The sequence below is a fragment of the Mobula birostris genome, chromosome 27 (genome assembly GCF_030028105.1).
Source record: "Mobula birostris isolate sMobBir1 chromosome 27, sMobBir1.hap1, whole genome shotgun sequence".
Lineage (NCBI taxonomy): Eukaryota > Metazoa > Chordata > Chondrichthyes > Myliobatiformes > Myliobatidae > Mobula > Mobula birostris.
Window position 1 is genome coordinate 44,215,318 of NC_092396.1, and position 25,125 is coordinate 44,240,442.

General features: G+C 40.6%; 1 protein-coding gene across 1 annotated transcript in view; it reads left to right on the forward strand.

Annotated features, from left to right (window-relative positions):
* tmem269 (transmembrane protein 269) overlaps positions 1-16,745 on the forward strand; it is a 107,533-nt gene extending 90,788 nt beyond the window's left edge. Inside the window, exon 7 of the mRNA XM_072245044.1 lies at positions 16,330-16,745. Coding sequence (XP_072101145.1) covers positions 16,330-16,439 — 110 coding nt within the window. The 3' untranslated portion in view covers positions 16,440-16,745. The remainder of the gene's footprint in view (positions 1-16,329) is intronic.
* The last annotated feature ends 8,380 nt before the right edge of the window (positions 16,746-25,125 follow it).

Genomic DNA, 25,125 nt, shown 5'->3' on the forward strand with positions numbered 1-25,125 from the left:
TCACCCGGATAGTGTGCCGAGTGGTCTTGGAACATCCCACATCAAACTCACCCTGAGAAAAGACATTCCCTTGCTTCAGCATCTTCTCCACCAGCCTGCTCTTATACTCCGGCGGTACACAAGGAAGATTTTTTTAACCCAGATGTTTATTGCAATCTGGAAAGCATTGCCTGAGAATGTGGAGGAAGCAGGTAATCATAACATCTAAAAGCATTTCACTGAGCACTTGAATTCCTAAAGCATGGTAGGCAATGGACCAAGTACTGATAAATGAGATTAGTACAACTAGGTAGTTGATGGTTGGCATGGCCACTTGGTGGCTCAAAGGAACTGTTCCTGTGCTGTGTAACTCTATGGCTATGGCAATTTTTTTCTCTCTTTAACTATGACGTTAAGACAACAGAAATTTTGTTATCTGCATTAAATATTGCTTTCACGTATACCTTTTTAAAAGCTGCTCGAAAAAAATGAGTGTGTCTGGCACCTTGTGAATTAGAAAAGATCATGCAGGGCCAAACATGTAAATATAAAAAAGTAAATATAAAGCTCTTGTAACTGTATAATGCCAGAAGGCCAGAATGATCTATCACAACTTTTAAGATCTGCACTAGAAACTGGACTTGTGCCCATTTGATAAATCTACGTGCTATCAAGCAGTAGCTGGAAGCACTGGGAATTGAAAGGTCTGTTGGGCTAGACAACAGCACAGCTATTATACAATACACTCCAGAACTAACCACATTTCTAATAATATTGCAAAGCTGGCATTTAACCTACCAAGCAAGAATTGCCAAGTTATGCCTGTCCATAAAAAAACAAGGCAAATCCGATCTAGCTAACTAACATCCAGTCTGTTTGGTAAGATCTCAGTGTTAGAGAATATTATCATCAGTATTTTCAAACAATACTTAGTCACCAATAACTGGCTTATCTATATTCAATTTAGATTTCATCAGGACCACGTTTCTAGAACTCATTATATATAGCCTTAATCCAAACATTGGGTAGAAGACACAAACACGAGGAAATCTGCAGATGCTGGAATTTCAAGCAACACATAAAAGTTGCTGGTAAATGCGGCAGGCCAGGCAGCACCTCTAGGAAGAGGTACAGTCGACGTTTCGGGCCGAGACCCTTCATCAAGACTAACTGAAAGATGAGCTAGTAAGGGATTTGAAAGTGGGAGGGGGAGGGGAAGATCCAAAATGGTAGGAGAAGACAGGAGGGGGAGCGATGGAGTCAAGAGCTGGACAGTTGATTGGCAAAAGGGATATGAGAGGATCATGGGATGGGAGGCCTAGGGAGAAAGAAAGGGGGGAGAAAGCCCATAGGATGGGCGAGGAGGAGTATAGTGAGAGGGACAGAGGGAGAAAAAGGAGAGATATAGAAAATATATATATATATATATAAAAAATAACGGATGGGGTACGAGGGGGAGTTGGGGCATTAACAGAAGTCAGAGCAGTCAGTGTTCATGCCATCAGGTTGGAGGCTACCCAGACGGAATATAAGGTGTTCCTCCAACCTGAGTGTGGCTTCATCTTGATATTAGAGGAGGCCATGGATAGACATATCAGAATTGGAATGGGACGTGCAATTAAAATGTGTGGTCACTGGGAGATCCTGCTTTCTCTGGCGGACAGAGCGTAGGTGTTCAGTGAAACGGTCTCCCAGTCTGTGTCGGGTCTCGCCAATATATAGAAGGCTGCACCGGGAGCACCGGACGCAGTATATCATCTCAGCTGACTCACAGGTGATGTGTCTGTCCACCAGAGAAAGCAGGATCTCCCAGTGGCCACAAATTTTAATTCCACATCGCATTCCCATTCTGATATGTCTATCCATGGCCTCCTCTACTATCAAGATGAAGCCACACTCAGGTTGGAGGAACAACACTTTATATTTTGTCTGGGTAGCCTCCGACCTGATGGCATGAACACTGACTTCTCTAACTTCTGTTAATGCCCCACCTCCCCCTCGTACCCCATCCATTATTTATTTATTATATTTTTTACATATACATACATATATATATATTCTTTCTCTCTTTCTCTCTCTCCTTTTGCTGCTTCTGTCCCTCTCACTATATTCCTTGCCCATCCTCTGGGCTTCCCCCCTCTCCCTTTCTTTCTCCCTGGGCCTCCCGTCCCATGATCCTCTCATATCCCTTTTGCCAATCACCTGTCCAGCTCTTGACTCCATCCCTCCTCCTCCTGTTTTCTCCTATCATTTTGGATCTCCCCCTCCCCCTCCAACTTTCAAATCTCTTACTAGCCGTTCTTTCAGTTAGTCCTGCCAAAGGGTCTCGGCCCAAAATGTCAACCGTACCCCTTCCTAGAGATGCAGCCTGGCCTGCAGCAACTTTTATGTGTGTTGATTGGGTAGAAGAGGTGGGTTGAGCTGTTGTGAAAATGACTGCCTTGTCCTTACTGCACTTGATCAGACATTGCCTTATTAAGCAAAAAACATCAATGTGCACCTAGGGAAAGTCATTCCTAAGGTGGAGTAATTCTAAGGTGGAAGTTGCTGCTGAATTTTAGAATTAAAGAAACCAACTCAAGCATATCACTCAAGTTTTAGCAACTTCATATCATTCAAGTTTTAGCAACCAAATCATCTTCAGTTTCATAAATGATCTCCTTGCAGCTTAAGTGATGCTGTTCACTAATGATTGTACAGTGTTGAATTCCTCAGTTCCTCACCAAACCTGTGTGAAGCATTACTCAGACAACATTCAGGCATAGGCTGATAAGTGGCAAGTAACATTTATGTCATGCAAATATCCAGCAATGACCATCAGTAATAAGAAGCAGATTAATCACCTACTCTTAACATGGCATTATTATTGTATATTGGCTCACCATTGATACCCTTGAAGTCACCATTGACCAAAACTGGACCAGCCCATAGACCCATAGAAACCATAGAAACTACAGCACAGAAACAGGCCTTTTGGCCCTTCTTGGCTGTGCCGAACCATTTTCTGCCTAGTCCCACTGACCTGCACACGGACCATATCCCTCCATACACCTCCCATCCATGTATCTGTCCAATTTATTCTTAAATGTTACAAAAGAACCCGCATTTACCACCTCCTCTGGCAGCTCATTCCATACCCCCACCACTCTCTGTGTGAAGAAGCCCCCCCTAATGTTCCCTTTAAACTTTTCCCCCCTCACCCTTAACCCATGTCCTCTGGTTTTTTTCTCCCCTTGCCTCAGTGGAAAAAGCCTGCTTGCATTCACTCTATCTATACCCATCATAATTTTATATACCTCTATCAAATCTCCCTTCATTCTTCTACGCTCCAGGGAATAAAGTCCTAACCTATTCAACCTTTCTCTGTAACTGAGTTTCTCAAGTCCCGGCAACATCCTTGTAAACCTTCTCTGCACTCTTTCAACCTTATTTATATCCTTCCTGTAATTTGGTGACCAAAACTGAACACAATACTCCAGATTCGGCCTCACCAATGCCTTATACAACCTCATCATAACATTCCAGCTCTTATACTCAATACTTCGATTAATAAAGGCCAATGTACCAAAAGCTCTCTTTACGACCCTATCTACCTGTGACGACACTTTTAGGGAATTTTGTATCTGTATTCCCAGATCCCTCTGTTCCACTGCACTCCTCAGTGCCTTACCATTAACCCTGTATGTTCTACGTTGGTTTGTCCTTCCAACGTGCAATACCTCACACTTGTCAGTATTAAACTTCATCTGCCATTTTTCAGCCCATTTTTCCAGCTGGTCCAAGTCCCTCTGCAGGCTCTGAAAACCGTCCTCACTGTCTACTACACCTCCAATCTTTGTATCATCAGCAAACTTGCTGATCCAATTTACCACATTATCATCCAGATCATTGATATAGATGACAAATAACAATGGACCCAGCACCGATCCCTGTGGCACACCACCAGTCACAGGCCTCCACTCAGAGAAGCAATTCTCTACCACGACTCTCTGGCTTCTTCCATCGAGCCAATGTCTAATCCAATTTACCACCTCTCCATGTATACCTAGCGACTGAATTTTCCTAACTAACCTCCTATGCGGGACCTTGTCAAAGGCCTTACTGAAGTCCATGTAGACAATATCCACTGCCTTCCCTTCATCCACTTTCCTGGTAACCTCCTCGAAAAACTCCCAACAGATTGGTCAAACATGACCTACCACGCACAAAGCCATGTTGACTCTCCCTAATAAGCCCCCGTCTATCCAAATGCTTGTAGATTCTGTCTCTTAGTACTCCCTCCAATAACTTACCTACTACTGACGTTAAACTCACCAGCCTATAATTTCCCGGATTACTTTTCGATCCTTTTTTAAACAACGGAACAACATGAGCCACTCTCCAATCCTCCGGCACTTCACCTGTAGGCAGCGACATTTTAAATATTTCTGCCAGGGCCCCCGCAATTTCAACACTAGTCTGCTTCAAGGTCCGAGGGAACACTCTGTCAGGTCCCAGGGATTTATCCACTTTAATTTTCCTCAAGACAGCAAGCACCTCCTCCTTTTTAATCTGTACAGTTTCCATGGTCTCACTACTTGATTCCCTCAATTCCATAGATTTCATGCCAGCTCTCTTAGTAAATACAGATGCAAAAAACCTATTTAAGATCTCCCCCATTTCCTTTGGTTCCGCACAAAGCCAACCATTCTGATCTTCAAGAGGACCAATTTTATCCCTTACAATCCTTTTGCTCTTAATATACTTGTAAAAGCTCTTTGGATTATCCTGCACTTTGACTGCCAAGGCAACCTCATGTCTTCTTCATAAATATGGCTCCAAATCAGAAACCTGGTATCCACCAACATGACTTCCTGATAGCTCATTTCCTCTGCAGCATCTAATATTCCAGAGTACAATAACATAATGTTGATGCCTGGATTAGTGTAGCTGCAACAGCACTCAAGAAGCTCAGAATCATTCAGGACAAGGCAGCTAACCTGATTGGCACCTCGTCTATCATGCTAAACACTGCCAGCACATCGCAGCTTCAGTTTGTATCATCTACAAAATGCACTATACCTTCTAAAGCCTCTATCAGCAAGAGGGACGAGGGCAGCAGTTTGTATTATACTTCCATTGGTATCATAGGAAGGCAGACATTGCACTGCTTTATTAACTCATAATTCACTGAAGAAGTCTCTTAAGTATGCCATATCTAATTTCTGGATTGATACCTTGAACAGAAAATCTATTTGGGTAATTCCATTTCATCACTTTGGAGATTATGGCAAGAATTCCCATCAAGAAAATCTAATCCACAGTATTGATTATATGGAAGAGATGAAGGTAGATAGATAGGTATACTTTATTGATCCCGAGGGAAATTGGGTTTCGTTACAGCCGCACCAACCAAGAATAGAGCATAAATATAGCAATACAAAAGCCACGAACAATCAAACAACAAAATGCAAACTATGCCAAATGGAAAATAAGTCCAGGACCAGTCTATTGGCTCAGGGTGTCTGACCCTCCACGGGAGGAGCTGCAAGTTTGATGGCCACAGGCAGGAACGACCTCCCGTGCCGCCCAGTGTTGTATCTCGGTGGAATATGGCCGAAGTCCAACAGTAAAAAGTTCAATATCCGGTCTACAAACACGTTCCTCGATTGTAATATGACCCGGATTGCACTATCTGTTGTTAACCAGAACAGTAAGCACTCAACTCCTTTACGCTTACCGCTGTCAGTGCACTTCTGGTCAGCCCGAACGGTCTGGAAGCCATCCATGGAAAAGATTTGATCGGGTATGTCCTCATGCAGCCCCGTTCCAGTAAAACACATAACACTGCACTCCCGAAATGTTCTTTGACGCCTGGCTAGCGCCGTGAACTCATCCACTTTATTACCCACCGAACTCCTCTTCTCCATAAGTCTCTGTTGTCTCGACCCGGTCCTCTTTCCTCGACTTTGTGATCCCCCTCTGCATCCTCTGTGTGTTTTCCTCCAGATTTCAGCAGGGGTGTCTGCTGCTGTGCTCGCTAAACCGGCCGGCATTAGCGCAAGCAGCTGGTCCCTGGAATAAACAATGCGACCATGCTTCTGCCCTGCTAATGAGACGTGTCGGAATGTAACTATTTCCAGCACTAAAAACCCAAATAAAACTCTCTACCGGCATCTTAGAAAGGATGCAGCTTCAACGTGTTACCGAGGAAAAAAAATACAAAAAATAGCATAAGTTAAAAAGTAAGAAGAAAAATGTAAGAATACTGATCGGAACGTCTGTAACAGGCTGCATGCACGACCGGCGTATGCGCACTTCAAATGAATAGAATGAATGTTGCATTTCTTCACAGGCAAATTTATTGTTGTAAAATATCTTGAGTGGGAAATGGGAGGTTGTCCACTTTGGTAAAAAAAAATAGAAAGCAAGATAAGTTTAAAGGTTAAGAGGTTGAAAGGTTTTAATGTTCAGAGCGACCTGGAAAGTTAGCTTGCAGGCAATTAGAAAAGCATGTGTTTTGTCCATTATTTCAAGAGGTTTTGAGTAGGAAAATAAAGGCATTACAGTTACAGTTGAATTCAGAAGTTTACATACACCTTAGCCAAATACATTTAAACTCAGTTTTCCACAATTCCTGACATTTAATCCGAGAAAATATTCCCTGTCTTAGGTCAGTTAGGATCTCTATTTTAAGAATGTGAAATGTCAGAATAATAGCAGAGAGAATGATTTATTTCAGCTTTTATTTTAACAGATTTGACATTGTGGCCCCTGCCCATTCCCCACACGAGTCATCTGTTGTTGGCCCCCAACCAACACATATTCCACTCACCCCTCCTACCCCTCCTCACAGTCCCCCACCCTGCTCTCATGACTATACCCCTTCCCCACATGAAACCACCACAGTGGGTTTCACAGCTGAACAGGTGAGAAGACAGCTGAAACGTCTCAACCCAAGCAAGGCTGCAGGACTGGATGGTGTCAGTACCAGGGTGCTCAAAGCCTGTGCCCCTCAGGTATGTGGAGTACTTCGCCATGTCTTCAACCTGAACCTGAGGCTCCAGAGGGTTCCTGTGCTGTGGAAGACGTCCTGCCTCATCCCTGTGCCGAACCGGTGGCATTGACCTCCCATATCATGAAGACCCTGGAGAGACTTGTTCTGGAGCTGCTCCGGCCTATGGTCAGGCCACACTTAGATCCCCTCCAGTTCGCCTACCAGCCCCGACTAGGAGTTGAGGATGCCATCATCTACCTACTGAACCGTGTCTACACCCACCTGGACAAGCCAGCAAGCACTGTGAGGGTCATTTTTTTGACTTCTCCAGTGCGTTCAACACCATCCGCCCTGCTGTGCTGGGGGAGAAGCTGACAGTGATGCAGGTGGATGTTTTCCTGGTGTCGTGGATTCTTGATTACCTGACTGGCAGACCACAGTACGTGTGCTTGCAACACTGTGTGTCCGACAGAGTGATCAGCAGCACTGGGCCTCCACAGGGGACTGTCTTGTCTCCCTTTCTCTTCACCATTTACACCTCGGACTTCAACTACTGCACAGAGTCTTGTCATCTTCAGAAGTTTTCTGATGACTCTGCCAGAGTTGGGTGCATCGGCAAGGGAGATGAGGCTGAGTACAGGGCTACAGTAGGAAATTTGTCACATGGTGTGAGCAGAATTATCTGCAGCTTAATGTGAAAAAGACTAAGGAGCTGGTGGTAGACCTGAAGAGAGCTAAGGTACCGGTGACCCCTGTTTCCATCCAGGGGGTCAGTGTGGACATGGTGGAGGATTACAAATACCTGGGGATACGAATTGGCAATAAACTGGACTGGTCAAAGAACACTGAGGCTGTCTACAAGAAGGGTCAGAGCCATCTCTATTTCCTGAGGAGACTGAGGTCCTTTAACATCTGCCGGATGATGCTGAGGATGTTCTATGAGTCTGTGGTGGCCAGTGCTATCATGTTTGCTGTTGTGTGCTGGGGCAACAGGCTGAGGGTAGCGGACAGCAACAGAATCGACAAACTCATTCGTAAGGCCAGTGATGTTGTAGGGATGGAACTGGACTCTCTGATGGTGGTGTCTGAAAAGAGTATTCTGTCCAAGTTGCATGCCATCTTGGACAATGTCTCCCATCCACTACAAAATGTACTGGTTGGGCACAGGAGTACATTCAACCAGAGACTCATTCCACCGAGATGCAACACAGAGCATCATAGGAAGTCATTCCTGCCTGTGGCCATCAAACTTTACAACTCCTCCCTTGGAGGGTCAGACCCCTTGAGCCAATAGGCAGGTCCTGGACTTATTTCCTGCATAAATAATTTACATATTACTATTTAACTATTTATGGTGCAACTGTAACGAAAACCAATTTCCCCTGGGATCAATAAAGTATGACTATGGCTATGACTATTTCTTTCATCACTTTCCCAGTGGGTCAGAAGTTTGCATACACTTTGTTAGTATTTGGTAGCATTGTCTTTAAATTGCTTAACTTGGGTCAAACGTTTTAGGTAGCCTTCCACAAGCTTCTCACAATAAGTTGCTGGAATTTTCTTCCATTCTTCCAGACTGAGTCAGGTTTGTAGGTCTCCTTGTTCGCACATGCTTTTACAGTTCTGCCCACAAATTTTCTATCGGATTGTGGTCAGGGCTTTGTGATGGCCACTCCAATACCTTGACTTTGTTATCCTTAGGCAATTTTGCCACAACTTTGGAGGTATGCTTGGGGTCAGTGTCCATTTGGAAGACCCATTTGCGCCGAGCTTTAACTTCCTGGCTGATGTCTTGAGATGTTGCTTCAATATATCCACATAATTTTCCTTCCTCATGATGCCATCTATTTTGTGAAGTGCACCAGTCCCTCCTGCAGAAAAACACCCCCACAACATGATGCTGCCACCTCTATGCTTCATAGTTGGGATGGTGTTCTTCAGCCTACAAGCCCCACCTTTTTTCCTCCAAACATAACGATGGTCATTATGGCCAAACAGTTCAATTGTTTCATCAGACCAGAAGACATTTCTCCAAAAAGTAAGATCTTTGTCCCCATGTGCACTTTCAAACTGTAATCTGGCTTTTTCATGGCAGTTTTGGAGCAGTGGCTTCTTCCTTGCTGAGCAGCCTTTCAGGTTATGTCGATGTAGGACTCGTTTTACTGTGGATATAGATACTTGTCTACCTGTGTCCTCCAGCATCTTCACAAGGTCCTTTGCTGTTGTTCTTGGATTGATTTGCACTTTTCGCGCCAAAGTACGTTCATCTCTTGGAGACCGAATGCGTCTCCTTCCTGAGCGGTATGATGGCTGCGTGGTCCCAGGGTGTTTATACTTGCGTACTATTGTTTGTACAGATGAACGTGGTACCTTCAGGCGTTTGGAAATTACTCCCAAATATGAACCAGACTTGACATCATTTTCTGACCTCAATCTGATAGAAAATTTGTGGGCAGAACTGAAAAGCATGTGCGAGCAAAGAGGCCTACAAACCTGACTCAGTTACAACAGTTCTGTCTGGAGGAATGGAAAAAATTCCAGCAACTTACCATGAGAGGCTAGTGGAAGACTACCCAAAACGTTTGACCCAAGTTAAACAATTTAAAGGCAATGCTACCAAATACTAACAAAGTGTATGTAAACTTCTGACCCACTGGAAAAGTGATGAAAGAAACAAAAGCTGAAATAAATCATTCTCTCTACTATTATTCTGGCATTTCACATTCTTAAAATAAAGTAATGATCCTAACTGACCTAAGACAGGGAATGTTTTCTAGGATTAAATGTCAGGAATTGTGAAAAGGGAGGGAACGTCAACTCAGACCATGAGAGGCCTGCGTCGGGCATTTTCATGCCTTACAAGGCGCAGATTGGAAGTCTGTGTGGGGCGCCACTCCTCGCACAGACACTAGAGCAATGTGTGATTAAGTGCTTTGCTCAAGGATACAAACACGCTGCCATAGCTGAGGCTCAAACTAGCGACTGAGATCACTAGACGAACGAATTGTGAAAAACTGAGTTTAAACGTATTTGGCTGAGGTGTACGTAAACTTCTGACTTCAAATGTATATAATACACTGATGAAACTAGACCTCTTCGTCTAAGGATGAATAAACATGCAATAGAGTGAATACAACAAACCAATTACTGGATTGGTTCTTGGAATTGGGGTGTTGTAATTCCTTTCTGCAGGAATTAATGGCTTCACTGTTGTGGGTAAACTTTCCGTTACTGAATTACGGTACACATGGAAAGAGAAAAAGAAATCAGATAATTTTGGTTGAATGAAGGATCTTGTTGAATATTAAAATTCATGTAGACAATATTTACTCCCTGCCCTCATCAATCATCTTTGTCACCTCCTCACAAAAACTGAATCAAGTCCGTAAGACATGACCTGCCCAGCCTGAAGCCGTGCTAACTATCCCAAATAAGCCCATATATTTCCAAATGAGCTGCCTTACAGTAATATAAGACTGATCACCCCTATTGTTGTGGAGAGAAACAGGCCCTTTGGCCCATCTAGTCCATGCCAAATCCATTTAAACTGCCTGCTCCCAACAATTTGCACCTGGACCATAGCTCTCCATATCACTCCTATCCATGTATCTATCTAGACTTATCTTCAATGTTGAAATTGAGCTTGCATGGACTACATGTGCTGGCAGCTCATTCCACATTCTCACAACCCTCTGAGTGAAGAAGTTTCCCTCATGTTCCCCTTAAATTTTCCACTTTTCTCTCTTTAGCCATGACCTCTGGTTGTAGTCCCACCCAACCTCAGTCCAACCTTCCCTGGAAAAGAGCCAAATGATCCAAAAATCTTATGCCATCACTCCTACACCAACTCCTTAGCCACATATTAAATTGTATAATCTTCCTAGTTCTGGCCTCACTAGAACTTGGCATGAGTAGCATTCCTGAGATTACAACCCTGGAGCTCCTGCCCTTTAACTTAGCACCTAATTCCCTATGCAGAAACTCGTCACGCGTCCTTCCCATGTCAGTGGTACCTACATGAACTATGACCTCTGGCTGTTCACTTTCCCAATTAGGAATGTTGAGGGCTCAATCCCGGATGTCCTAGGCCCTATCACTACATCGCGCCTCTTCTCCCCCCTTCCCATCTGAGTCACAGAGCCAGACTCAATGCCAGAGGCCTGACCACTGTGACTTTCCTCTGTTAGGTCGACCCCCCCCCCCCCCCAATAGTATCTAAAGTGATACATCTGTTGCTGAGGGGGTGGCCACAGGGGTACACTGCACTGGCTCCTTAACCCCTTTGCTCTTCTTACAGTCACCCAGTCTCCTGTGTCCTGCACCATTGGTGTAACTTCATCTCTACATGTCCTATCTATCACCCCTTCCACCTCCTGAATGATCCAGAGTTCATCCAGTTCCACCTCCACCTCCTGAATGCGGATTGTTAGAAACTGCAGCTGGATGCAGTTCACATAGTTGTAATCGTCAAGGACACTGGGGGTCTCCCTGCCTCCCCACATCCCTCAAGGGGAGCTTTCCACTATCCTGCCTGGCATCTCTACTGTCCTAGCTGAACAGATACAAAGAAGGGAAGGAAAAAAAAACTTAACCTAGAGCTTTTCTTTGCTTTCTCTGACTGAAGCCTTGAAGAGCGAAAGCCTCAAGATCACCAGTCTGACTCTGTCCACTCAGACAATATTTGTTGCACTTGCCCCTGCCTTGCTTTAATTTGCTGTTGCTAATCAATCTCAAACACAAATTGGACGCTGGTCAAAACTCTATTATGTGACCCATTGGTCCCTTTTTCTACTCAGGCAGTGGACCTGAGTGAAATCCCGTCCTCTCAAACTTCTGATTTCCGGATTGATCAATGGTCAAAGCTCTAATTACGCTGCCACGATCTGCTGCTCCCTTTTTCTACCTGGGCAGTGGACCCAAGTGAGATCCCCTCCTCTCAAACTTCTGATATCTGGATTGGTCGCTGTTCAAAGCTCTAGTACACTGCTGTGATCTGCTGCTCCCTTTTTCTACTCGGGTAATGGACCTAAGGGAAATCCCTTCTCAAACTTCCAATGTCCAGATTGGTCATTGGTCAAAGCTCTGTTATTTCTGTGGCCTTCTTAAACTGGCTATTCTCCAATCCTCTGGCATCTTGCCTGTGACTAGAGAAGATATAAAAATGTCTGTCAAGACCCCAGCAATCTCTTCTCTTACCTCTCTTGATAACTTGGGATAGATCCCACCAGGACCTGGAGTCTTCTCCACCTTAGGGCACCACTATTGCAACTGAGGACATTCCAGAGTTTGGAGTACAATGCTGGCGCCATTCTGTAAGAAGTCTTTGTACGTCGTCCGCATGGAATGCATTGGTTTTCCCCAGGTACTTTGGTTTCCTTCCACAGGCTAAAGATGGACCAAGTTGGTTAATTGGTCATTGTAAATTGTCCCATGATTAAGTTAGGGTTGTGAGGTTGTTTGGGGTGGTGTGGCTGGAAGGGTCTACTCCACGCAATGTTACTAAATAAAATAAAATTAATGTTCTTCAAGAGAACAATATATCCTCTTCGTGATAACATATGCCTTAGAATGTTAACATATCCCAGATTAATCTCACTATCCTGCATGTCCATTTTGGTGAATACCAATAGAAAAGTACTCATTTATTACCTTTCCCACTTCCCTTGGCTCCAGGTATAAATTTTCTCTTGGCATCATCCTAACTACACATGTTTTCAGTTCTACCTTCTTGGTATTTGTCCTTCTAAGCAGTATTAACTGTTAAAGATGTTAAGCAGTTTTGTCCTTTCAGTATGAAATAATCATTTGCTTCCAGAAAACATCACAAGCACTTGAGTAAATTTTTCTGTTAAGTACACAAAAGGCTGCATTGAAGCAATAGTTACTATTCCAGTTGATGAAAAAGATCTGATTTTTTAGTGTGATCCCTTATGGGGAAAATGATTGCTGTTAATGGCTACCTCCAGTTGTGAGAAGCCAGGAATTATAGCAAATCCCAACACCTGAGGTGCAGCCTGTTATCCATTGAAATGAAAAGATATAGTAATTTATTTCCAAATTGTGTGCAAGACTGCTCAGATGCAGTAATGAACACCACATGAGAGATATGACAGGTCCCCCATGGTTAGAATGATTTTATGTTAAGCAAGGTAAGATTCAGCCTGGCTTTATCATCCTCTAGACAGAAATCCAGGCAAGAAAGCAGGCTAAAGATTTTCCTACAGGACGTCAAATATCTTAGTGATTACAGCCTTGTAAATTCTGATCTTGAAAGTATGTTGTTCATCAGAGAGGACCAGGTAAGTTAAGGTACCTCTGGAGAATCTGAGAGAAAGCTCTTTGCAACTTAGTTCTGCTATCAGTTCTGGCACAAATCTGATAGATTGAGTGCCTTAGCAGAGAAATACCAGGAAAAATGCTCCCCATTGTCTTAAGTAGTGAATGAACTCTGCAAATAATTCTGAAGTGGCTCAGTCAAGTTTCCCAAAGTCAGAACAAAGAAAGTAACAAACTAGTGCAATGTGTTCTATATGTATCAAGTATGGAAATACCGTTTACACTTAAAAATTGGTGTAATTTAGAGAGAAATATTCTATAGTACAGTCCTCTGGATATTTTGCACAAACAGTACTAAAAGGCATGCATGATTCTTATTTCTTACATCATCTCTGTTGATCTGATTCCATTGTTCTATGAAATAAGTTTGTATGTGTTTTTAATCTATGATATGTAAATGTTGTCTCTGTGAATTCTACCTGTGACTGCGTGGGTTTCCACTGGGTGCTCCAATTTCCTTCCACATCCCAAGGAAATACAAATTATCAATTCCTGGTAGTAAAATCTGTAGATATTTGAAGGGAATGTGGAGAGAATAGCTCACAGGTAAAACTAGTGAAGGAATAGAATTAGTCTATCAGTCAGCATGAACTCAATGAACTGAATGAACTTCTAAGTCACAAGAAAATATGAAAATGTATACATACAGTTCTATAACAGTCACCTCCTTGCTACTCAAAACCAAAAAAAGACAGTTATTACTTAATGCTGATTTGATTGGCAAATATTCAATAATATGTTATACAGAACCTCAGAAATAATACACTAATAGTTAGATTCATAATCAGAAGCTTAAAAGTACATCATAAATACTAACTACAAAGTGTATTATAACTTTTTTGATGTAAGACCATAAGACATAGGAGCAGAAATAGGCCATTCAGTCCATCGTGTCCACTCTGCCATTTCATCATGGCTGATCCCGGGTCTCATTCAACCCATTCACCTGCCCTCCCACCATATCCCTTGATGCCCCAACTAATCAAGAAACATTCAATTTCCACTTTGAATATACTCACGAATTGGCCTCCATTGCAGTCTGTGGCAGAGATTTCCACAGATTCACCTATTTTTAACTAAAAAAGTTACTCCTTTTCTGTTCTAAAAGGTCATCCCTCAATTTTTAGGCTGTGCCCACTAGTTCTGGATACCCCCACCAGAGGGAACATCCTCTCCACATCCACTTTATCTAGTTCTTTCAATATTTGGTAGGTTTCAATGAAATCTCCACACATTCATTTAAATTCCAGTGAGTACAGGCTGAAAGCTGCTAAATGCTCCTCATCTGTTAACCCTTTCATTTCCGGAATCAACATCGTGATCCTCCTCTGGACTCTTTCCAATGACAACACATCCTTTCTGAGATATGGGGCCCAAAACTTGACAATACTCCAATTGCAATCTGATCAGTGTCTTATAAAGCCTCAGCATTATCTCCTTGTTTTCATATTCTATTCCCCTTGAAATGAATGCCAACATTGCATTTGCCTTCTTTACCACAGAGTCAACGTGTGAATTAACCTTCTGGGAGTCTTGCACAAGGATTCCTAAGTCCCTTTGCATCTCTGATGTTTGAATTTTCTCCCCATTTAGATAATAGTCTGCACTATTGTTCCTTTTACCAAAATGCATTAGCACACATTTCCCGACATTGTATTCCATCTGCCACTTTTTTGCCCGTTCTTCCAATTTGTCGAAGTCCTGCTGCAATCACATTACATCCACAGCACTACCTACCTGCTGCACCTATATTCGTATCATCAGCAAACTTTGCCACAAAGCCATCAATTCCACGATCTAAGTCAGTGACAAATAATGTGAAAATTAGTGGTCCCAATACTACCCCTGAGGAACACCACTAGTCACTGGCAGCCAACCAGAAAAGGCTCCCTTTATTTCCACTCACTGCTTCCTGCCTGTCAGCCTTCCTGACCACTGTGGTTAGGCTAACTGGTCGATAATTTCCTCTCTTTTGTCTTCCTCCTTTCTTAAAGAGTGGAGTGACATTTGTAATTTTCCAGCCATGACCAATGCATCCATTATATCTTCAGCACTCTGGAATGTAGTCCATCTGGTCCAGTTGACTTGTCCACATTAAGACCTTTCAGTTTCTCTAGGAGACAAACTGAATGATTTGGGGGAGTAAATTTAGGATGGAGATAAGGAAGAAATGCTTTTCCCAAAGAGTGGTGAATCTGTGGAATTCTCTGCCCAATGAAGCAGTGGAGGCTACCTCAGTAAATATATTTAAGATAAGGTTGGATAGATTTTTGCATAGTAGGAGAATTAAGGGTTATGGTCAGATCAGCCATGATCTATTGAATGGCAGAGCAGGCTTGATGGGCCTGCTCCTATTTCTTATGTTCTTATGTCTAGCACATTTTCCTTTCTAATAGGAATGACACTCATTCATGCTCCCTGACACGGACCTCTGGCATACAATTTTTTTTTCTACAGTAAAGACTGAAGCAAAGTACTTGTTAAGTTCATCTGCTATTTCTTTGCTAAAGTTGTATCTTTATTTCTTTGATATAACTTCAATGTGAACTGTATTTCACATAGGCTATTGGCTTTGTGATTACAAGCATAAGAATTTGAAAACTAGCAAATAGCATGTATGTTCACATAATGTAATACACCAGAAATTTAGCACAAAATTTTAGCACATAATTTTCAAACATGTTACTGCTTTGATAGAGGTATATAAAATTATGTGGTGTATAAATAGGGTAAATGAAAGCAGGCTTTTCCCATTGAGGCTGGGTGAGACAAGGTAATAGGTTAAAGGTGAAAGTATACAGTGGGAAGATTAGGTAAACTTTGAGAATCTGGAAGTAAGTTCTTTGCAACACACTAAGTCACCGTATATAATTCCATATGTGTTAATAAACTAACCATCTTAAAGAAGTTAAATTCAGTCAAATTTGACCCTAAAGTCAAATTAAAATCAATTTGGCTTAAGTGCTTTGCAGTATGGAAAGTGCACATAGAAACAAATGCAAGTTAAAATATTTAAAACCTTTTCTTCTCTTTTCTAGGTCTGATGATGTTGTTTTGCTGTCCACTGCAACTGACCTGCATGTACTACTTGATTTGGTGTTTCTCCTATACTCTTTTCCCTTGTACTCTGTGGAACTGTGAATATTAATTCTGCGCTGCCCTCTTTATATGGACAGGCTTGGTGCTATCGTTTAGCAACCAGATGCAAGATCGGTTCTTTTAAATGAAATCACATAAAGACAATATTGTACTTGAAATGTGAGGGATTGACCTATTTTAACCTAGCTGACAGACTGAGTTTCCATGTCTCTTTAATTTTTCTGAACAATATGGAAGTATTTATATTTTGCATCCCACTTATAATTTATTTCATTTACAGTAAAACATAATCTTGGATTTTTTTCATGGGTCCCCAAAAAACAAGCAGAATGTAACATCGCAAACATGAGAAAATCTGCAGCTGCTGGAAATTCAAGCAACACACACAAAATACTGGCGGAACGCAGCATGCCAGACAACATCCATAGGAAGAAGCACAGTCAACGTTTTGGGCCGAGACCCCATCAGGACTAACTGAAAGAAGAGATAGTAAGAGATTTGAAAGTGGGATTTGAAGTCACTTTCAAATCTCTTACTATCTCTTCTTTCAGATAGTCCTGACTAAGGGTCTTGGCCCAAAATGTTGACTGTGCTTCTTCCTATGGATGCTGTCTGGCCTGCTGCGTTCCACCAGTATTTTGTGTGTGTTGCCAGAATGTAACATCCCAGTTTCAATTATGAACTTGAAAGAAATCTTAGTATTTAAATTTAAATCACACATTATATATTTTAATGCACCCAAGAAGTCATTAATCACATATTCAGAAATGTATTTTCATCACTTAAAAATTTTAATTTAAGTAAAGTGAACAAGTCATTCAGTTTTACTTGCCATGAGAACTAGTAGTTCAAATAAGCCCAAGTTATTAATTAAGTGGATCATCATCTTTTAAATCTTTCTCTGGACAGGTCAGATATGGACTAAGTTTTATCTAATAAGTATTAAAATGTATTTGCCAATGGACTAAAACCTTTGAGGTGTTTAATAGTCTTTCTTTCTCTCATTTTTAACTCCACACTATGCTGTATGATCTTTGTTTCTTGGCTAACTTTTTAAATTTCTCTGCCACACTCCTTAAGTGAATCAAAGAATGAAGGATCCCAGAGTACTGATATGTTACAAGAGTTCTCTATTCCTTTATACTCATAACACAAGCCACATAATACAATTTCCTTCATTCCCATCAGAAATTCCATTTCAAGTCACCTTTTTGGGCTTCCAGAAGATTGGTAAACTCTGGGAGAAAAAAGAATGAATGGTGTTGGAAAGCATATACTGAAATTCTAATACACAACTAACTTAAATCATTTTGGCTCATTGCACCTAGAAACCCTACCACTATAATTGGGAGTATCTCAGCCAACTATGATTACCACATTATTACCCAACAACTCACTGAGTGTACAAATCGAGGAAAGGAATGACCACAACTGTTTTTGAGCATGTCATAAACATCCTAGTGGAGATGAATCAAGAGATCAGAAAACTTCTATATCAATGACTTAATGTTTTAGACATTCACAACCACCAACACAAATGCTAGCATTTTGCAGGGAATAGTTTAATTATGGTACTTGTCTGCATGAAGTACTGATACAAGTAATCTTTAGCCAGGGCAAAGTCATACAGGAGCTCCACTGCAGCATAAGCAGATGATAGTTAACACAAGATCTGATACACAGCCTGTCCAACCTTTCTTCATAAGGTAACCCACTTTCTCCACATAGTAGTTGAGTAATGCTCTGTGCTTGCAATGCATTTAAATCCTTCCCAAAATATGTAAACTAATGTTATATACAGTATTCCATGTACTTTAGCAAGACATTTGACAAGGTCCCACATTGGAGGCCAGTTAAGAAGGTTCAGTCATTTGGCATTCAGATTGAGGTAGTAAATTGGATTGGACATTGGCTTTGTGGGAAAAGCCAAAGATTTGTAGTAGCTAATTGCCCCTCTGACTGGAGGCCTGTGACTAGTGGTATGTCACAGGGATCAGTGCTGGATCCGTCGTTGTTCGTTATCTATATCAATTACCTGGATGATAATATTGTAAACTGATCAGAAAAATTGTGAGCGACACCAAGATTGGAGGCATAATGGACAAGTGAAGATGGCTATCAAAGCTGTAGCAGGATCTGGGCCAGCTGGAAAAATATGCTGAAATGACAGATTTTCATTTTCAATTTAATGCAGACAAATGTGAGGTGTTGCACTTTGGGAGGACAAACTAGTGAAAGACTTACACAATGAATGGCAAGGTACTGAGGAGTGCAGTGGAACATAGGGAATATGAATTTATAGATCCATAATTCCTTGAAAGTTCTGTCACAGGTAGATAAGAGTCACAAAGAGAGCTTTTGGCACATTGGCCTCAATAAATTGAAGTATTGAATACAGCAGTTGGGTTGTTACGTTGAAGTTATACAAAATGTGGGTGAGACCTAATTTGGAGTATTCTGTGCAGTCTGGTTACCTATTTAGAAGAAAGATATCAATAAGATTGAAAGAGTACAGAGAAAATGTACAAGGATGATGCTGGGACTTGAGGACCTGAGTTATAGAGAAGGGTTGAATATATTAGGGTGTTATTCCCTGGAGCACAGGCGAATGAGGGGAAATTTGATAGAGGTATACAAAATTATGTCGGGGATAGATAGGGTAAATGAAAGCAGGCTTTTCCTACTGAGGCTAGGTGAGACTACCTTTTTAAGAATTTCCAAAGAAATTCTGTTCATATTTATAAGACCATAAGATATAGGAGCAGAATTAGTCCATTTGGCCCATTGAGTCTGCTGTGCCATTTCATCATGGCTAATCCAATTTTGCTGTCATTCAAGAATCTATCAACCTCTGCCTTAAACATACATAAAGACTTGGTCTCCATATCTGCCTGAGGCAAAGAATTCCACATATTCACCTCTCTCTGGCTAAAGAAATTCCTCATCACCATTCTGAAAGGATGGACTTCTATTCTGAGGCTGTGTCCTCTGGTCTTAGACTCTCCAATCAAAGGAAACATCCTCTCCATTTTCACCATTTGATAGGTTTCTATGAGGTTACTCCTCATTCTTCTAAATTCCAATGAATACAGGCCCAGAGCCATCTGTCCAGTTTCAGCACATCCTTTCTAAGATAAGGTGTCCAAAACTACTACTCCAGTGCTTTATAAAGTCTCAACATCACATCCTTCATTCAAGTCCTCCTGAAATGAATGCTAACATTGCATTTGCCTTCCTCACCACAGACTCAACCTACAAATTAACTTTTAGGGAATCCTGCACAATGACTCCCAAGTCACTTTGTGCCTGTCCATTTTATCTCCATTTAGAAAATAGTCAACCCTTAAATTTTGTTCCAGCAAAGTGCATGACCATACACCTCCCAACGCTGTATTCCATCTGCCATTTTCTTGCCTATTCTCCTAACTTATCTAAGTCCTTCTGTAGTGTCCCTACTTCCTCAAATCCAGCTGCCCTTCATGTATTTTTATATCATCTGCAAATTTTGCAGCAAAGCCATCAATTCCATCATCCAAATCATTGACATGTATCATAAAAAGAATTGGTTCCAATACACATGCACACCACTAGTCACCAGCAGGTAACCAGAAAAGGCTCCCTTTATTTCTACTCTTTGACTGCTGCCAGTATCCCACTGCTTCATCCATGATAAAATTTTACCTGTAATACCACGGACATGTAGTTTGTTTGGCAGCCTCAAGTATGGCACTTTGTCAAAGACCTGAAAATCCAAGTACACAACATCAACCGATTCTCCTTAGTTTATCCTGCTTGTTATTTCTTTAAAGAATTCCAACAGATTTGTCAGGCAATATTTTCCCTTGAGGAAATCATGCTGTCTACATATGCCTCTAAGTACCCTGAGGCCTCATCCTTCATAATTCACTCCAACATCACCAGACTAGCTGGCCTATAGTTTCCTTTCTTCTGCCTCTCTTCCTTCTTGAAGAGTGGAGTAATATTTGCAATTTTTCAGTCTTCTGGAACCATTCCAGAATCTAGTGATAATTGAAAAATCCTTACTAATGCCTCCACAATCTCTTCAGCCACCTCTTTCAGAACCCTGGAGTGTACACTATCTGGTTCAGGTAACTTACCTACCTTAGACCTCTCAGTTTCCCAAGTATCTTCACTTTAGTAATGGTAGCTTCACACACTTCATGACCTCTGACACCTGGAACTTCCACCATACTGCTAGTATCTGCCACAGTGAAGACTGATGCAAAATATTTACTCAGGAGGATTTGCCTGCTGGCTGCTGATGGAGTAACAGTTCTCTGCTGGTGCTCCTAACTTACTTACTTTTGTCTCCAACCTTTTGAAATACTACTGTTAGACGGGTTATTATATTACTAAGACTACCAAAGCAACTTTGGAAGCTATTCGAAAGCTTACTGAGGAGTTTCAGCAGTTCAGAAAAGAAGCGTTGGCTGATTTGCAACAAATCAGTGCTGAAATTAAACAAACAGGTACGAAATTAGACGATATTCAAGCAATTCTAACCGAGCATGATAAGAAGATAAAGGAACATGAAAAGGTTATTACTATACTGGATGAGAGAATGGATGATTTGCAAAAGCTGTATAAAAACAATCCAAGTCCAATGAAATACTGAGACAGAAGATTATTGATTTGGAAAACAGGAGTAGGAGAAACAACTTACGAATCTTGGGACTTAAAGAACAAAAAGAATGAGATAATCCTAAAGAATTCTTTGCAAACCTTTTGATGGAATTATTCCCTGATATTATGAAGTCTCTGCCTTTGATTGCTTGTGCTCACAGATCGCCTATCTACAGATCAACTTCAAAATCAAAACCAAGATCCGTCATTATATGTTTCCATGAATTTTAAATAAAGGACTGTCTGATTCGTGATGTACGTGGAAAAGGTATGATTGACTACCAAGGTCAGATGATTCATATTGTTGAAGATTTTTCATCAGAAGTTATGGCAGAACGTGTTAAGTTTAAAGAAGTTATGGCAGAGCTATAGAGCCAAAATTTTAAACCTTCTCTTCATTTTCCGGCTCGACTGAGAATCACAGTGGAAGATGGATCATTTAAATGGTTTTGTACGAAGGAGCAGGTGCAAGAATTTTTAGGCTCAAAAAGTGACTATTGAATAGATTAAAAATCTTGCAAAAACATATACTATATATTTAAAAAATGACTAATATTTTTCAGTATGAATATTTGCTCTTTCTGTTTGATAAACCTGTCTAAGCTTGTTTTTTACTGTATATTATTTAGTCTTGGTTGGAACAGTAAATAACTTTGAATTCTTTGGAGGGGATATTTTAAGTAGAGGTAGATAGCGGTTGTTCTTTGACCGATTTTCTGTCTTTGGGTGGAGGGAGGGGATGGGAAGTTCTTTTTTCTTGAAGCTGATTTGGGAATCTAGTCAATTCTGTTGCTTAGTTAATATATCTCAAGGTATATTATTTGGGTTTAATATACATTTCTCTGATTGCTACTTTAACCTTTCTTATAAATAGTTTTAAAAAGGATCAAAGTATTAAGTTACTTAGTTTTAACGTGAAAGGGCTAAATCACCCCGTGAAAAGAAATAAGATTTTTGCCTATATTAAAAAACTTAAGCTACCAATTGTTTTTCTTCAAGAAACCCATGTACATTAGTGTGACAATTCACGCTTTTTTAATCGATGGAGAGAATATAATTTCCATTCCTCGTTTCAGGCCAAAGCCAGAGGGGTTTTGATTCTTACAGATAATAAAGTTCCCTTTGTTCAACATAAAGTAATTTCTGATTCTAATGGGCGTTTTGTTATAGTATCAGGGAAACTAAGTAACAAGCTAATGGTATTTGCCAATGTGTATGCTCTGAATAGGCCCAGGTTTCCTTGAGCGTTTTTTTTTCATTTTTTCCAGATCTAAGTGTGTACTCATTGGTGATGGGTGGAGACTTTAATTGTTGCTCAGATCCAGCTTTAGATCGTTCATCTTCTAAGCTAATGATACCAAATAAATCAGCTGGTTTATTAAATCTTTTTTAATGAAATATGGTATCGTTGATGCTTGGCGTTTTTTTCATCCAGTAGACAAGGAATATTCATTTTTCCCTTGTGTCCATCATACATATTCCAGGATTGATTATTTTTTTTTATTGATAGCCAAATGATTCCATCAGTTCAATCCTGTGGATATAAAGAGATTGCTGTCTCAGATCACGCTCCTGTGCTCCTATCTTTAACTCTCCCTGATCTTCTTCAAACAAATAGGTTTCGGCGATTTAATTTAACTTTGTTATCTGATAAAGATTTTTTAAAGTCTATGGAGAGACAAATTACTTTTTTTGGAAGATAATACATTAGAGGAGACTTCTAGTCATATCAGATGGGATGCCTTTAAGGCATATATTAGAGGACAAATTATTTCTTATACTGCAAGTACTAAGAAAAAAGTTAATAAAGAGAGAAGTGATTTAGCTAATCAGCTGAAACAATTAGACCAAGAGTGTGCCTTGGCCCCAGAACCTGTCTTATATAAAAGACGTGTTGAAACTAAAACTAAATATGACATCCTTTTAACCTATCCAATTGAAACCCAACTCCTAAAAGATAAAAGTCAATTTTATATTCATGGAGATAAAACAGGTAAACTATTGGCTGATCAAATTAAAATCTTTATAGCTAAACAGCAGATTAAAGAAGTATGCAAAGCTAATGGTGATAGGACAACTGATTATTTAGAAATAAATGATACTTTTAGAGAATTTTATTCTAAACTTTATAGTTCTGAATCTTCTAAGGATAACACTGTAATGAACAATTTTTTAGACCAACTAAACATTCCTACAATTTCTGCCGACAACAGAAAGTTATTGGAACAACCTATTTCTTTTGAGGAAATTGTTGAGGCTGTGCGCTCATTACATTTGAGGAAAGCTCCAGGTCCAGATGGATTTTCTGGAGAGTTTTACAAGATCTTTTCCTCACTGCTTATACCTCATTTATGTTCAGTTTTTTCAGATTCATTCAAGTCGGGCAGACCCCCTCAATCTTTTAATGAGGCTTCCTTTTTGCTTATCCTTAAAAAGAATAAGGATCCAACTGAATGCTCTTCTTATTGACCAATTTCTTTACTTAATGTTGATACTATCTAAAGTTTTGACCCATAGGATTGAAAATATTTTACCATCTGTCATTTCTGATAACCAAACTGGATTTATCAAAAATCAATATTCTCACTTTAATATTCATCGGTTATTAAATGTTATTTTTTCTCCTTCTAACATGATATCGGAATGTGTGGTATCCCTAGATGCTGAGAAAGCTTTCGACAGAGTTGAATGGAATTATTTATTTAAAACTTTAGAAAAATTCAATTTTGGACCCGTTTTCATTCAATGGATTAAATTCCTTTATTCAACTCCTTCCGCTAGGGTTATCACTAATTCTCATAATTCCAAACCATTTAAGCTTCAACATGGCACTAGACAAGGCTGTCCGTTGAGCCCTTTGCTTTTTGATCTGGCCTTAGAATCTTTAGCCATTGCCTTTCGAGAATCTAATGATATTAGTATTTTAAAGAGAGACACTATTCACAAAGTCTCGCTGTACGCTGATGATCTGCTGCTATTTATTGCTAATGTTGAGACTTTGTTACCCCATGCACTTTCTTTACTCTCCTGTTTTAGCCAGTTCTCAGGTTATAAATTAAACCTACATAAAAGTGAACTTTTTTCTTTGGATAATTTGATACCAACAAATTAACCATATATAACCATATAACAATTACAGCACGGAAACAGGCCATCTCGGCCCTTCTCCTCCTTGCCGAACTCTTACTCTCGCCTAGTCCCACCGACCTGCACTCAGCCCATAACCCTCCATTCCTTTCCTGTCCATACATCTATCCAATTTAACCTTAAATGACAACTTCAAACCTGCCTCAGCCACTTTTGCTGGAAGCTCGTTCCACACAGCTACCACTCTCTGAGTAAATAAGTTCCCCCTCATGTTACCCCCAAACTTTTGCCCTTTAACTTTCAACTCATGTCCTCTTGTTTGAATCTCCCCCATTCTCAATGGAAAAAGCCTATCCACGTCAACTCTGTCAATCCCTCTCATAATTTTAAACACCTCTATCAAGTCCCCCCTCAACCTTCTACGCTCCAAAGAATAAAGACCTAACTTGTACAACCTTTCTCTGTAACTTAGGAGATGAAACCCAGGCAACATTTTAGTAAACCTCCTCTGTACTCTCTCAATTTTATTAACATCTTTCCTATAATTCGGTGACCAGAACTGTACACAATACTCCAAATCTGGCCTTACCAATGCCTTATACAATTTCAACATTACATCCCAACTCCTATACTCAATGCTCTGATTAATAAAGGCCAGCATACCAAAAGCTTTCTTCACCACCCTATCCACATGAGATTCCACCTTCAGGGAACTATGCACCATTATTCCTAGATCCCTCTGTTCTACAGCATTCTTCAATGCCCTACCATTTACCATTTATGTCCTATTTTAATTAGTCCTACAAAATGTAGCACCTCACATTTATCAGCATTAAACTCCATCTGCCATCTTTCAGCCCACTCTACTAACTGACCTAAATCTCTCTGCAAGCTTTGAAAACCTACTTCATTATCCACAACGCCACCTATCTTAGTATCATCTGCATACTTACTAATCCAATTTACCACCCCATCATCCAGATCATTAATGTATATGACAAACA